Below are 16953 nucleotides of genomic sequence, written 5' to 3'. Positions count from 1 at the left end.
TCAATCAAATAATCCAAAATCCAATTCATTATTTAAAATTACGTACATGTAATAAAACGAAATGGAATACATGAATACTAAAAAAATAATCAAAGTACCACTATAATCACTTATATTTCACAATTCAATAACGTAATAAATTTGTACAGATACATTTGTCCCTAAATAAATGCCTTACCCCTGATAGCAGGGACCCACTCTATATTAACATGACATCAATAGTCATATATTGAGTAAATAAAAGGCCATGTTTGCAAAAAGAGAGCCTGCCTGGAACTCTCTGTAGTAAATAAACATCCAATAATACAGTAACCAGGCTAACTGCGGTGCGTTCACTGTCCCTTCGGATTTTCCACAGCCTTCCACATTGTACGCGCTCGTGCTACGTGTGCAACGTTCGCGAGCGTCGTCCACGGCACATCGCTGCTCACGAAAGCAGAGATTCGCCTCCGCCTTCCCCAGCATCCATTAAAGCATCCACGGTCGCGGTGGCATCGCCACATCCAGCCGGGGCGTCTACTTGTCAGCGGGGAAGATGACAACGACGGCGATGATGATGGAGGTTTGGTGTGGACAACTGACGCTTGAGGACATCTTCTCCCCCCCGCCGCCGATGTGGTGTTGTTTTCGGATGACAGCGGGAGGAGACAAATAAACACCATCGCTCGCTCTTTAGCCGACTAACGCTAAGCTATCCCTTTAGCTCCACGGCTGTTTTTTTAACCTGTCGGGGTGCTTGGCCCCCCTTCCCCCCCGCCATGTGGAGACATGCTGGCGGCGAAGAGGACATTTAAACACCGTAGCTGTCGATTAGCATCACGGCTAAGCTAGTTAGCTCGTTTTTTTCCCCCCAGTCGTCATTTTTTTTCTTTCTCTCGATGAGGATGCGAACCGAGGGGAGCGACTGACTGACTGGCCGACTGAAGGTGTACCTCAATACGCTAATGAAGGTCATGACAGCGAGAGAATGATCATGCTGGAAAAACAGGTAAGATGTGAAAAGATGGTACATTTTGTCCCCAAAAGCACACCTGGACACAGGGTTCATTTGCATGTAGCTAATTAGCATCACCTTTGACTGCTGAGTGCTTTTTTAAAATTACATTATCTTCACCTAATCAGAATTTTTATTCATTTCATGCAGTGACCCTGCAAAATAGGCGAAAACGTAGATCTGGTATTTGATGTTTTTTGTTTTTCACACAGAACCCAGCAATTGCTACAGCAAATGTTGCTATCAGTCATATGCCCCTTTCACACAGAGTTGCTGCAAAATAACCACACCTAACAGTAGATGCAACATTCATCCGCCTTTGCCTTTTACACAGAATCCAGTGATTGCTTACTATGATGCATGGTGGTATCAGTCATGGACCACTTTCACATAGACTGCATTTACATGCAGCCAACAAACCTTTTAAAACCCGAATATGCCATTTAAAAAGCCATGTAAACGTGTGTAATAACCCGAATATGCCCTTGTTTGGGTTTTTAAAATTCCGAATATCATGCCTGGGTTACTCCCTTTCCAACCTGAGTATTCGTGCATGTATACGGCAATCGGACTATGCCTTATGCACGGGACACTCTGCGCATGCTCAACCGCAAGGAATCTTGGTCTTTGAAGTGCTTGTATGCGCGCCGTTTGGAGCGCGACCCACTGGAAATACACGTTCAGTGATAAACAAAACGTGGCGAAAGCTAGAGTGAGTAGGACACCACACTTTTAAAGCGAGGTCGAAACCGTCTGCTTCATTTGTGCGGTGAGTGACATGAATATAATGTGTTTATTGATGGAAGCAAATAACAAGCGGAGATGAAGCAAATTGTGTCATGCTGTCCGTGCGTCGCCGTTTCAGTCGAGCTATTGAAATGTATGGGAATTTTGACCTTAACACGAATACTGACTGCATGTAATAAAGGTAGTCATAGACACCCTGAAAAATAGTCGTAAAAGTAGATCTGGAATTTGTTGGTCTTTGTTTTTCATACAGAACTCAGTGATTATTTACTACAGCAAATGTACTAATAACGCCTTTCTTACAGATTCTGAAAAATAGCGGCTGCACCTAACAGGAGATCCGATATTTCTCCTCCTTTGCATTCATACAGAACCTAGTGATTAATTACTCCAACACATGGTGGTACCAATTAAAAAGAACATCTTTCATGCAGAGATCCTGCAAAATGTAGCCCCTTCATTGCATAAAGTTAGTGCATCACAAAAAAAAGCAACATTTATCTGCTTGTTCCTTTGACACTGAACGCAGCAAAGGCAAGCAGGACATTATCGCAATTGTGCTCACTTTCACACAGGAACACTGCATCCCGTAATTCAGATAATTGAATGACATCAGCTTTTGGTGTGATGTGTGAAATAGTTGGAATGTGACAGTTGCTTTCAGAGTAGCGGGGAGCAGAGAAGGGAGTGTCTGATGTTAATCTTTTCACCCCCCCAACAAATTTCACACAGCCCGCATCCCCCCTCTATTACTACCTCAGAAGTCTGAAAGTTTGCTGGCTGTGTGTGTGTCTTTCACACAGAGTAGTGATTGATGCGAAAGCCATGAAAATACAGATTTTTCCTGGTTACGTTGCACAATTGTTTGGTCACTTGTTGCTGGGCAGAATTCAGACAGCTCAATCAGAACTGCTGATGGAGGCTGCGCGAAAGGGAATTGTGGAAAGTCGGGACCAAGTGTGTTAAAGTTTACACTAGACACTCACAACCTGTGATGCCAGTAACACGTTCGAAATTAACACGTTACTCTAAAACATCAATTTTTACCGTAACAACTAATCCAATGTGCTACTTCTCTCATTGGAGTAATCTGACTACAGTTACTTTTCAAAGTCGCATTTTGTTACAACACAGTAATAATGTTGACAAGCAGCTCGTAACATTTAACAACACTTGAATAGGAATCCCGTGTTATCCAGCTTCAACGCTACCTGTACGGAAATTAAACAACAACAACATATGGCGAGCAGCACATTCAAGCTTCAAGAGAAAGATGCGCAAGGCCGTGTGATGTGTATGAGGTCCCCAAATGTAATCATTTTATTGATAAACAATGTACATTAGAAGTGTTAAGTTTAGTCACGACAACATAAACAGTTAAATATGTCAGGCTAAAACAGACTGTGTTACGTGTTAAATTATGTTTCATGAAGTCTAGAAAGACGAAGTAGGCCATTTATGTTAGGTGGAATCCACAAAGACTCATTTTGTACAAATACAAATAATAGCGTATGTTAAGTCAAAAAACAGGTTGTCTTTATTTTATTTTTAATTAAAAAGAAACTTAATTGTTGAACGTCACTGTTAAAAATGCTCTTCCAATTATATAATGTCAAAAGCGGGTTTCAGTTTTATGTTGAGCGGGCTTGTCGTCAACTGTTGAGTACTTTTATAATCAAGTAATCAGTAAATTAGCTAAGTTACTTTTTCAAGGTAACTGGCAACACTGCTCACAACAGAAGAAATATTTTTTTGGTGTGTGTGTGTGTGTGTCTGTGTGTGCCTCAGGCCTCTTACTCCCCTGACTCTAGTTTGAAAACCTAATTTGGAACCTTATTCCTGGGCTCAAACCTTAATTTCAAACTCCAGCCTTTGTTTAAAATGCTAAACCAAGCTTGAAAATAGTTTCAAAACCCAACCCGGCTGGCTTGAAACCAAAGTTTCATTTAAACCCTAACTCATGTTGGAATCCCCTGACCCAGACTCGAAACCCTACTTTGAAACCCTAACTTAATCTAGAACCCCTCATACTGGGGCCCATATTGCTGCACGACATTGGAAAAACATGCAATTTGGATGTTGACTATAGCGATATCAATATTATTGCTATATTTAACATGTACCTAAAGAAATGACATTTTTATCATCTACTAAAAGAAGTAAATGTTTTTCATGCTGCAAAATAAGCAAGCTCAATATAAAAGCATCCAATTCCATGAAAAAGGTATTGCATGTCAATTTGTGTGCAATTACCGCAATATCGGTATTTTTTCCATCTCACATTAAATTGTGATTACTGTTAAATGTCGATATTGTTTCTATAGATTCACAATTATTGTTGCTGAAAAACATCAACATTTTTAGGCCTTTTTCCTCGTGGAAATGACCAAAATAAGTGGAAATATATACAATAATAAAAAAATAAAATAAAATAATTGTAACACTCAGGATGTTAAAACGTAAAGAAAACAAAAAGAAGTAGGTCAGCCACAACACCCCCAAAAATACCTGAATTTAAAGCAAGTCACTTGTTGCTAGGCAGACTTCACTTGCCCTAAATTGGGCCTTTGTGATCTGCGTAAAAGTTGCATTAATATTTGCACTGTCAGTGAGTCTGCAGGAAGTGGTTACCGTGTCTGCTCATTGCCATGGCAACAGCATTCATTTGCGGGACATCCTCCGCTACACGGCTAGCGTCATTAGCACATGAATGGTAGCTCAATGGCCGCTTTGTTCCCACGCGCTGGCGTCAAACATGGCCGCCCACCGCTGGCGTCCAGTGCCAAGAGAAGCTAAGGGCGGGCGAGGTGGCGCTCAGTCGCACTGAACAGACCAGTCGGCAAAGTGCCCTGTAACAAACACACACCGGGACACAGGTTGCCACGGAGACAAAAATTTGCTGGAGAATATTTGAAGGTACTTGAAAACCTCACCGTGGCTTGAAACCCTACTTTGAAACTTCAACTCAGACTTCAAACCCTAACAGAGGTTTAAAGCACAATTTTGAAACCCTGACCCGACAGTGGCTTGAAAGCTTAATTTTAAACCCTAACTTGAAATCCTAACCCAGGCTTGAAACCCTACTTTAAAATCCAAACTTGAAACTTGAATCCTGTCTTCAACCCCTACATTGAAACCCTGACTCTGGTGTAAAACCCTAATTTGAAACCCGAACATCAAATCCCAACCTTTATATAAAACACCAACATGCGGACTATTTTGTTCTCAATTGTTTCAGGGGCTTCATTTCCTGAGAGGACTTAGATTGTTTGATGCGAGCACAAAAGTAATGACTTCTTTTTACAATGCCATCTTCGAGAGTCTAATCAGATATGGCATGTCTGCTTGGTTTGGTCCTTTAACTGTCAAATGTAAAACAAAAATCGAAAGTCTTGCAATGAAAGTGATTGGAAGGAAAGAGGCAAGACATTTTTCAAAGGCCGGTCCTCGCACAGGCTAGAAGAATCACCGGCGACCGTTTCCGTGTGTTGTGGTGAATATGAGTTACTCCCCTTCGGGTGGACGCTATCGACTCAAATGCAAAAGCAACACGTACAAGCTTTCTTTTGTCCCATCTTCTTTGGCGGTCTGGAACAAATCGGTGTGATACTCATCAGGTGCACTAGGTCACTTTCATATTTGATTTGTGTCTTACTTGCTTTTATGATGCATTTGATTTGACATGGTGCAATTAATTAAATGCCAGCCATTCGTAGTGCACCTAAGCCCCTGAGTGGCAGCCATTTTCAAGGATCTTGACCCATCTTGACCCCCTGGCTATGATCTGATAAACAACACTGATGGCATCTGCTGGCGATTGCACGTCATTGCATTGCTTCCCAAGCCTGAAACTTTTGTGATTAATTGCATCGGATCCTTGGGCATGAAACGCACACAAAAAAAACGCATTTCTCAAGTTAACCCGTGGATGGCGCTATACGATTGGATTATAAAAAATGAGTTCAAGACATCAAATGAGTGTAGTGCAATCTTTTCTAGGCACTTTGTTATTGGTGATTTTATGGCTTTGATATGTGTTATGGCCACATTCTTTTATTTTTTTGAGCAATTTTTTAGGTCGTTGATTTGTGCTTGTGTGATTGTTTATGTGTGTTGTATTGTACCGGCAGCTGTGGGCAGTGAGCCCAGGTCAAATTTCCCATTTGGGACAATAAAGTTAATCTTTTCTTATCTAAAAACCCAAAACCTACTTTGAAACCCAAACTTGAAATCCAAGTCTTCTTTGAAATCCCTATAACCAAGGCTTGAAGCCCAACTTTGAAATCCTACTTTGAAACCCTAACCCTGACTTAAAACTCTAATGTAAAACCCAAATTCTTGTTTGACAGGCTACATTGAAACCTTCACTTGAAATCCTAACCCTTGTTTGAAACCGTAACCCGTTCTGGAAATCCTAATTTGTAAATCTGATTCTTGATTAAAACCCTACCCCCGGTTTGAAACCCTACTTTGAAACTGCGACTCTGATTTGAAAATGTATCCAAGATTTGAAAACAAAATTTGAAACCCTAACCCTACCTTAAATCCCTCACTTAAAACCTGAACCCTGGCTTGAAACCCTACTTTGAAACCGTATTCGCGTGTCGCGCTGCATATAGCGAGGCAGCAGGAGGTGTAACACGGAGCATAAATCGGCTTGATTGTTTGGCCACACAAAGGCCAGCTTTCACTCTCTCTTCCTGCACTCCAGCAACGCGGGGGAAAAAAATTCCCAATTACAACAACATGGTTGCCTCAAAACAAAAAACATAAATTGTCGTCCTAACTTTTTGTTGCACTTGTATAACACTCCAGAATGTGAACCGTCCAACTTAAATTGTTTTGATTTGATCAAAACGGACATGAGCGTACGTCACGTACGCACGCGACTTTGTGTAAACAGGAAGTGGACCGCTGCGTTTGATTGACTGAGGTGCCGCCATGGCAACAGAGGAGACCCTTTGATGACAGAGCGCAACATTCCAGCAGGTGGCCGTGACAGAGAGGAAAGCAATTGAGGGAGTGATAGTCAGCGAGAGAGGGAGAGACTAGAGGTAGAGAGATACATGACGGAGGGAGATGGGGAGAGTGCTGTGAGGGAGGGAAGGAATGAAGGATGGAAAGAAATTAGGGAAAGTTCAAATGAGAGGGAGAAGCGAAATTGAGGGAGTGATAGAGAGAGGGCAAGAGAGAGAGAGAAATTGACACGGGGATAGGAGGAGAGAAACAGAAGGGGGAGAGAGAGATGAGCAGACAGACAGGGAGGGGGCGAGGGAGAAAGAGAAAAGGAATGAATGAGTGCGAGGAAGGAAGGAGGGAGTGAGGAAGGAACAAAGGGAGTCTGAGAGACGAGGAGCAAGAGATGGAGCAAGGAGGAGAGAAAAGAGGGAGAGAGGCTGTGGAAAAGAGGGGGAGACTTGAGAGAGTGAAAGAGGAGGCCAACGGGAGGAAAGGAGGAGAGAAACAGGAGAGAGGGAGAAAAGGAGATGGGGTAGAGAGAGAGACAGACAGGGAGAGAGAGGGAGTCGCAGAGCTGCACCCCCCCCCCCCCACCCGCCCCTCTCCCCTCGGAACCCCCACAATCCATCAGTGTGGACGTGAAAACCAACCGTGCTGCTGCATGAAGGCAACATGTGGCGGCCGAGGAGCAGGCTGGTCACTAGCCGAGCGGGACTAGCCGAGCGGGACTAGCCGAGCGGGACCAGGGTGCGGTTGATGCACCAACAACATGGAGGAGCGCTTCAACGTGCCGCGAGCGTTGGCGCAGCAGCCCGCCGCCATGATGGGCACGTTACACCTGCCCATATACCTCACGGACCACCTGGTGAGGGCGCCGCCGCCACTATGTTTACATGCGTGTGTGTCGAAGCCTTGGTAGCCCTCCGTAGGAAACGATGGAAAAGACCTTCAATGGGGGTTTCAGATAAGGATTTCAAGTAAGTACGTGCATTGATTTATAGCACTTTTACATTTAAGTCCTGGTTAGGGTTTCAAGACAAGGATTAAGGTTTTGAATGAGGGTTTTTAAACCGGTGTTACAGTTTCAAACTAGGATTTGACTTTCAAATTAGGACTTCAAGCAAGGGTTTAAACTAGGGTTAGGGTGTTAAATTAGGGTTTCGGGGCAACATAGGAATTTCAAATTAGGGTTTTCAAGCCTGTGTTAGGGTTTCAATTTAAGGTTACAATATAAGGTTTCAAGGTAGAGTTAAGGTTCCAAATTAGGGTTTCAGGTTAGTACTCGGATTTCAAAGTTTAGGTTATAATTTAAAGTTAAGGTTTCAAAATAGGATTAGGATTTCAGATTATGTTCTCAACCCTGGGTTGAGGTTTCAAGACAGACCTTGGTTTTAAACACGTGTTTCAAGCCATTGTTAGGTTGCAAAGTTGGGTCGGAAGATAGTCTTCAAGTTTCAAGACAGGATTACGGGTTCAAATTAGGGTTTTAAATTACGCCTGTATAAGGGTTGAGAATATTTTCAGAGAGGGTTTGGGTTTCAGAGTAAGGCCTCAATAAGCATTAAGGTTAGTGTTTTGTGTGTGCGTGTGTGTATTTTGCCTGTGTGTGATTTGTGCGTGTCTGAGCGTGCCTTTGTTGCTCGTGTGTGAGCATGTTGTCCAAAGTGATGACGCCTTGCTGTTGTTCTTCATTTTGATTTCTTATTGCGCTCTTGTTGTCATCTGACTTCAGACTTATTGACTTGTGTTTTGCGCCAAACGTGTTTGCTGGGAAATTGTGAAGTGGTCGAATAAAAGACTATGAGTGCTAGTACGTGAACAACCCAAATTGAAGGCGACGGCCTTTCATATCGATTGAGCGAGTCGGTGAGTGGCCAACTGTCGCGTCCCGTATTCATTATAGATTCTTAAAATGAATCGGCTGATTTAATCGGTTATTGGAACCGGCATGACGGTCTGTCAAAATGCAGAGTCTGGTTGGAAGGGCCACGTCAACCCGAGTACAATGCCGCAAGAATTTTGAAAATCGGATGATGGGTTCTGGAGTTTTTTGTGTTGTAAGAAACTGCTTTATGCGGAATTTTTTTGGTGTGATAATCGCCTATAGAAAATGTGGTCCAAAAACACCTTCAAACGAGACTAAAACGGTTTCACTTCCTGATTTGTCCACATGGAAACCCCCTTCCCCGATTGGCTGACAACTTTCAGTTTAAAATAGCTACAAAATAACAACAACAAAAAAAAGATGTCTGAACTCAAAATTTAAAAACTGCAAACTTACATAAAATTTGAAGTTGGGCAATTCGGTGAAATGTTTTAAGTTTTGTTGGAGTGAAAATTGTCTTTCCTGCATAGAAGTAAAAGCGACGTGCTTGCTTTGTTGCACTACCTAACATTGCTACGGAAGCGTGGAACTGCCAATGTGGAGTTAAAAAAAAAAAAAAAAAAAGTATATATGCACTTGTAGGGGGTATTGACTTGCGCATGCACATACCCATGGCATTATGGGGAAAAAATGTAGACCGGATATAATGCACTGCAGACATTATAATAAATCATATCATTTATGAAACAATGTTTACTGACTTAATTTTCAAATGTATTAGTATAAGGTACGCTCAATGTTAAAAAAAGAACGTTTTTTTTTTTACTTGCGAATATGCAAGTCAATACCCCGTGGCATTATGGGAAAATATGCTATGTTTTTAGTCTAATACGCACTTGACGTATTGGCAAGTGCGTTTGATCGTACTTGCCAATACGTCCGAAGTATTTGCAAATACGTTTGAAAGTATTTGCTGTCAGAAATGTTTACTCTCCATTGGCAGTGCCGCTCTTTCGTACATTTTTGCCCAAAAGGTCAGCATTGTACATTTGAATGCTTTTACAACTTAAGCGACAGTTTTGGGCCCAAAACTACAAGTTGTGTTTTTTACTGTGTAGGAATTGTTCATACAGGTCAAAATTACGCTGATGTTTCAAACATCGACACTTGCCTTAAAAAGTCCGTTTAGCTGGCGCAAATGGAAGATTATAGGCGAGAAGATCAATGTGGGCAGCAGAATAGGTCATGTACTTTAGCAGTCAACGTTTTTTTTGTGTGAATATATTTCTGATGGCATTTGAAGTGCTCCTTCCATTTTTTTGAGAAAATGCCAAGATGGCAGCCACTTGTTATGTTGCTAGTTCTCGTGCTTGCGTACATTTCTCTTGTGCAAGGTGGTGGTTATCATGAATAAGCTACAAGGAGCCATTGCATTAGAGTCATTGTGTGGCACCCCTTCGTTGCACACTCGCATATGCCAAATGGAAGTGCACCCGTAGGCGTGTGTGTGTGTGTGCATGCGTGTTTGTGAGTGAGTGTGTGTCATCAATCTCTCAGGTCTTTTGCGACCTTCGCACAGCTTTTTGTTTGCGCCTCGCTTTCGTTTCTCGCTCTCCGTGTCGTCCTGTTCGTTAGCTGCCAGGCTAACAGGCTTCAGCAGGGCCGGGCCTCTTTCAAGTCTCTGCAAGTTAATTTTTTCCCAGTGTTGTTCCTGTGCTTGTTGACACAGCTGCAAAAGCAAACATGCGGCAAGAGCCAGGGCGTCCGCCAGGGGTTTTGCCCCACTTTTAAGGGGGCGCAGCAGCAGCGCGCAGGTGTCGGCGGACCTCCTTCGGGGTTTCGGAGATGGGGAGCTGGAGCCGCTGGACTTGTGGACTGCTGGTCCGATCGGGAGGCTGCTGGGAAGCGGGAGACTTTGACGGGACCCGAACGCAGGTTGGGCTCGCGTCGGTAAAATGCGGGGAGACGTCCACGTGCTAGATCACAGCAAAGGACAAACAATTGGTGGGGGGTGCGGGTCTTCTAATTTGAATAGTGTTAGCTGTCAAACAAGTGTAAAAAGAAGTCAGTTGTCACAGCACAACAGCAAGAACAAAATGATGTTGTTGTTCGTGTTGTATTCGATCTCCTTATCGATCTGTTTTAGTTTGTTTTTCACAAGCTGGTTTAGGACACACATGTTGTGGTTCAACGTGACTGTTTCATTTCGACACTTTCGGTCCTCTTTTTCATGGCTCATTGTTGTCTAGCAGTATTACACTGTCAAGATTGTATCCACAAATATCTGCGAATAATTGACGCCCGTTAAAACTGCATTGAGGAAAAATATATACAGTATATATATATTTTTAACCCCACAAATTATTGAATAAGTGGGGATGTACTACCAATAAGCATATTGGGGAAAAAAAGGGGTCAACTTCCCCCACCACCCGAAAAAAAAAAATTTTAAAGAATGAGCGAATAGGTGAAGTGCCGAACGGTGAGTATGACATTTTTAAAAAATTCAGTTCAGTGGACATTTTGCTGCTCCTTCTGCAGTGTGCCATGGCCACCTGGGGGCAGCATCATACAGATACAGCACACGGTTATACCCGGAGACAGTCACAGCCGCGGTAATATTAGTCGTTCTTTGCAGAGTATAAAGATAACATGCCAATGAGTATTATTATTTTCTGTCTATGTGTTGCTTGCACTAGTTGTTTTCAAATATCTGTTGCAAGAATGCTCTTATCGCAAATTTTTGCTTACAGGTCAAGGTAAAAATTCGACGTACACGGCTCACATCTTGAAAAACTAAGACGGTCACACTGTTGTTTTTTTAAATGTTTTTTATTGAGTCCAATTATTCCAAGAATAATGTCCTATTTTAAGGGGATTAGGACGATTTTTCCAAGATTTAAGTTGTATTTTTTCACGAATAAAAGGACCTTAGCCCTTTTTACGTGAAAAATAATTGACTTTATTTTCATAACAATCCAACTTTTTTTCCCACCTAAAATAGGCAATGCATTATCACGGCAAAATTCAGTTTTATTCTGGTGAAATGGACATCCAGGACATAGACCTAAGCGCCGTCTTCATACGTGGCAGTCGGTTCCATTTACTGTTCTATGGTGGTCGCCACGTTTTTTGTTTTAACTCCCCCCTGAGTCGTAGAACATATTTTCTTTATCCCTGGCTGTTTTCCAGATGTTTTCCCCCACTTTTCTTCAACACTCAAACACATCTGCTCTTCCAGATTCTGAGGGGAAAAAATATATAAGTTATGTAATACTGGGCACCCCCTAAAAATAAACAAAGAACACATTGGCCATTTGGGGGCAGTGGCATACAATGAAATAATTTTAAAAAATGCTGCCCTTACTATCGTGTGCGCGAGCTTGAGAATGTGTGCGTGTATGCAAGTGTGTGTGTGTGTGGGGGGGGTGTGCGTGCGTGTGTGGGGGGGGTGCGTGTGTGTGTGTGTGTGCGTGCGTGCGCGTGTGCGCGTGTGGGTGTGTGTGTGTGTGTGTGTGTGCGTGTATGTGTGTGTGGTGCCATAGTGAACCCCAACAACAAAAACAGCCACTGTTTCCCTCGGCACCACAGAGCGATATTGCCTTCAGGGACACTCTGGAAAGTTGTGTTTTGTAATAATTGTTGGCATTTTATTGTCACCACACGCCCATTATTGACACTTGTGTTGTAACTTGTAAGCAGGTATTTATTCATTTAAAACAGCCAAATTGGTCGACTTATTTGTTGTAATTTTCAATTTGTGTTAAGTAAATGTTACAAAAAAAGGACTTTCAGAGATGAAAGTGAAGAACTCACAAATTATTTATTTTATTAAATTAAATTGTTCCGTAAAAAAAAAAAATATTATTTCAAAGTGGCTTATTCATGAAGGTCGTACAAAAGTGTCACAAAACAGTCTGTTTGTTGTTTTATTACAAAAAAACCCTGATAACACAAATTGAGTAAACTAAACTAACAAAGGCTTTATTCCTCTATTTTCAACTAAATGAGATTACATACAATGCATAAATGTTGTGTAATTTCTTTAAACTGCTCCACAGAATAAATTGCAATTATATATGTTGCTTGACTTAAATATTGATACCTTTTGATATCTCCGACAGCCACAAAGTTACCGCCGAGCTATGGGTATGGCTTAATAATGATAACACTCTTTATTTACAGATTAACAAATAATAATAAGAATATATTTTATTCGTCCGCACATTTCTGGGCACCCACGGCCATAGGAGTTGAACCGACAAGTCCCTATGTCTACTTTACCACTATGCAATGAGGATTATCGTTGGAAGTCGATTTGTCGCAATCAGTTTTGGCATTAACAACAAGGACATCTTCACTATACAAAGTGTGAAACATTTATAAATATGACTCATCTATTATTATATTTATTAGGCACCATTTTGAACAGTTAAACCTAATTATGTTTGATTTCAAAATGTTTTTCCCTCTTTTGTGTCAATAATAGTACCTGAAATTGCGTATATTTTTGTATAATCTTTAAAGTAACCATTCATGAAAGTGGTATGGAAATGTTTGATTATTTTAAATCAGTTCAGTTTAAAACACATAGCAAAAAAACATATACAGTTTGAAAACAAAACTTGCAGAGGCTCTATTCTATAATTTTCAACTAAATGAGGTTACGTTTAGAATTGTTTACAAATATAAATGCCTAAAGTAGCTATCATGTATTCAGCCATTGGGGAAGCTGGTGCATTTTATTTAACCTTGTTGGTTGCTTACAATTCACATGAGTAAAATCCGTTTTACGTGCAATTATTCTTGTTGCCAGGCTACTTTAGCATAAATAAGCATTTATTTTCGATATTTCCGACGACCTTTAAGGCATCGCGCATCTGTGGGAGTGGCTTAGTAAAGTCCCCGTCTGAGTCACGATTCCCATAAACACATCATCATCATCAACACTGCTACCACCGCCACCGTTGTCGCCGTTACTCGAAGAAAACGTCCGCTTGTTGGTAGCTTCCAAGCGGACTCGGCGAGCGATCAAAGCCGCCGAAATGTCGCTTTCGCCGCGGTGAATTCAGCTCTCTCTCCCGGCCTCCGCTGGACTCCCATGGTCCGCTACGGAGGCGGCATCAAGCCGGGCCCGACCGAGATGTTCGTATCGTCGCGGCGGGCGCGGGAAGTGTGGGACGGGGTCAAGCTCGAGCTGTCCGACAGCCGCGGCCCGGTGGTGCTGCACAGCTTCACGCAGCTGGACCCGGACCTGCCTTTACCGGAGGTGAGGCCCAGGGCTTGATTGCTGATGCGGGGCTGGATGTCGCGGGCGGGTGTGTGTGTGTGTGTGTGTGTGCGTGTGTGTGCGTGGGGGTGGGTGGGTGTGTGTGTGTGTGTGTGTGTGTGTGGTCGGGGGTTACCAACCGTTTGTTGTGAGTAGACTCCTAACAGGACAAACGTTAGGAACACCTAACGATGTGAGAGTAGATCAAACAAAACTTTTGAAAACGGTTTGAAAATTACATTTTCAGTATTAATAATATTATAACTAGTAACATTATTATTATTTAATTCACATGTGTCTTTAAGGGCACTAAAAAGTACAACGCTTGCAACAAATTTCACAAATACATAAACAAAAGATGAGTAATTAAAAATACAAACTAGGACTGCACAACATGGGAAAAAAAACGTGATATGGGATATGAATGTTGACTATAGTGATATTGATATTATTGCAATATGTAACTTTTTATCTTATGTATCATATGTGTATTTTATGTAACTATTATTCACTGATAGTAGTACATTTTTTTCATGCGGCAAAATGAGCAAGCTCAGTCTGTTCTTAGCTTACTAATTGTAATTCCTCTAAATAATGTCCATCTATTGGGTGGCGATGCGCATTTAAGTTTGCATCTGACTGATCAAATTCAGGTAAAAGCATACAAATCCATAGGAAAATTATTGCATCTTTTTGTGATATGCATATTGCAAAGGCTATTACTGCGATATCGATATTTTTATGATATATTGTGCAGTCCCAATACAAACAATAAAATGTTATTTTTAATCATAATAGTATTTTTCTTTATTTGTAGACACATTTCTGGGCACTTGAGGTCTTTGTATAAAGTGTAAAAACAGAAACACAACCAATAAATACAGATTTAAAAAATGATATCATCAAATAAAGATATAAAAGAGTAGAATGATACTAATAAATTCTATTACTAATAATAGACACATTTAGCCATTTTGGTGGTGACACCGGCCCTGTAGATTCATGTTACAATATATAAAAACAAGTTTCAAAGAGTATTTAATATTTAATGTCTTTCTACTGCAGTAAGACTTTAAGAAAATACTACTTTTGTGTAGTTACTTTTTTGCATGTTATGTTTTGCTTTTTTCCTTATTCTTGCTGTATAAAATATAATGGAATACTTTACATGAACCTGATGTACAGCAAATGTGTGTTGCTCGCTAAAAAGATCAATGATGATTGATCAATTTAAGTGGATAAAACTCAAAATAATGATAAAAACTTAAAAACATCAAGTACGTTTTATTTTCATTGTATTTACTTTGGACATTGGGCCACTATTAATGTAGAACCCTATTAGCTAGCTAGGTAAAGAAAACAAGCACATCATTTGACTCAAATAAAGAATAAATGCTTAGTACAATTTATTTACAGAGTACATTGAAATATAGAATAAATACGCAAAAATAAATTTAAAAAAATATATTTCTTTAACGTAAAAAAAATATATATATTTTTTTTAAAGGGGAACTCAAACCAAACACATTTTTTTCCACAATATGTTTCTATGCAGTCCCACTAGTTGAAATACAGCATTCTGATTAATATTGCGTTTGTGAAATATAAGTTAAGCAGCATCACCTTTCAGCCATCTCGGGGCGGCAATTTTGTCACTTCTGTCGACTGAAGATGACATCACAACTTCTCAGGGCTCAGATAACGACCAATCACGGCTCACCTGTTTTTTCTGAAACTGAGCCATCATTGGTCCTTATCTGAGCTCTCAGCAACTTCAATGTCATCTCTCGTCGACAGAAGTGACAAAATGACTGCCCCCTGAGCTAGCTAAAAACGGGTGGATTCCTCATATATCTCTCATTTAATCAGAATGCTGTGTTTAGACTAGTGGGCTTGCATAGAACATATTCTGGAAAAAAATATGTTTGGGTTGATTTGCCCTTTAAACAAACGAGTTCTTACTCCGCCCAACGCTGCCCTCAATATTGAGTATGTTTGTGTGCTTAATGCTTAGCATGTTTGTGTTAGCTCACGCGTGTATAATTGTCTGGTCGTTCAGTTTTGCTGACTGACTGACGCTGGTGGTGAGCGCTTCAGTGGCGTCTTGTTTGATTTTTCCGTATTCAGAAATATGTCTATCCATTCACACACACAACGCCTGTCCGTTCACATGCACACTTATTGTGTTTGTTTACTGTTCACACGTGTCTGTCCCGTCACACGTAATGTCTCTCCATTCACATACTGTAAAAACAAGGGACGGCAAGGGACGATTATGGCCTTATTTTAAGGTATCGGGTACTCATGAAGGCTGCCGATACCAGCCCCCGATAATTTAGACAAAAAGTGGTCTTCTTCCCTTTGTCTAACATCACCTTTAATAATCTCGCATGCCCCCCAAGACACACGCACACACACAGAGGATTACGTAATTGTTAAACCGCTGAGGTGGAGAGATTTTCCCGCTGGACGTCACTTGACACCGAGTGGGAGTGGTCACGCCGATGGTGGGGGCAAGGGGAAAAGCATCACATGACCCATGAGAGATCCTCTGAGCAGTCCTCACACTAAAACCAAAAAGAAGTTGCAGTCTTGTCATGTCATGTCATGTCATGTCATCTTCCAAACCGCTTATCCTATACAGGGTCGCGGGGGAAGTGCTGGAGCCTATCCCAGCCATCACCGGCGAAGGCAGACTACACCCCGAACTGGTCGCCAGCCAGTCGCAGGGCACACACAGACACCGCCACTGAGCGGGAATCGATCCCACGCTGCCCGCACACAACTCGGGCGCAGTCTTGTCTGTAGTCGTATTATTTTAACAGCATAAAGATGGAAATTTATGCGAATAAAGTTGAAATCATATGAAAATAATGTCTTAGTTATTGAGAACAAAGAGTCGTACATCTTGCAAGAAAAAAGTTGCAGTCTTATTAATTAAAAAATGTCATCGTAATAAAGAGAATAAAGTCATAGTTTTGCAATGATAATGATAAGAATCTATTTTATAACAAAAATTCATAATCACATCACGAGAATTAAGTTGTTATATTTCACAGGAGAACAAAATGCTTTAATGTTATGAGAAAAACGTATTTTAAATGAATAAATCATAATCTTGTGAATAAAAAGCAAACGATTGCATATAAGATGAAAATG

General features: G+C 41.2%; 1 protein-coding gene across 3 annotated transcripts in view; it reads left to right on the top strand.

Moving 5' to 3' along the window:
* Positions 1-385: 385 nt before the first annotated feature.
* The window catches only part of LOC147147596 (ral guanine nucleotide dissociation stimulator-like), a 32308-nt gene continuing 15740 nt past the window's right edge, over positions 386-16953 (top strand). The window contains exon 1 of one of the 3 annotated variants that reach the window (XM_086030925.1): positions 386-988. In XM_086030925.1, the coding sequence (XP_085887051.1) occupies positions 968-988 (21 nt within the window). In that variant the 5' untranslated portion in view covers positions 386-967. Of the gene's footprint in view, positions 989-9457; positions 10461-11997; positions 13795-16953 lie in introns of those variants that run through there. The other 2 variants (XM_086030924.1, XM_086030923.1) reach the window with 2 other exon arrangements.

The sequence above is a fragment of the Filicampus tigris genome, chromosome 5, assembly GCF_054856515.1.
Source record: "Filicampus tigris isolate MCC_2025a chromosome 5, RoL_Ftig_1.0, whole genome shotgun sequence".
In the NCBI taxonomy this organism is placed as follows: domain Eukaryota; kingdom Metazoa; phylum Chordata; class Actinopteri; order Syngnathiformes; family Syngnathidae; genus Filicampus; species Filicampus tigris.
This window is presented reverse-complemented; position numbering and strand designations above follow the sequence as displayed.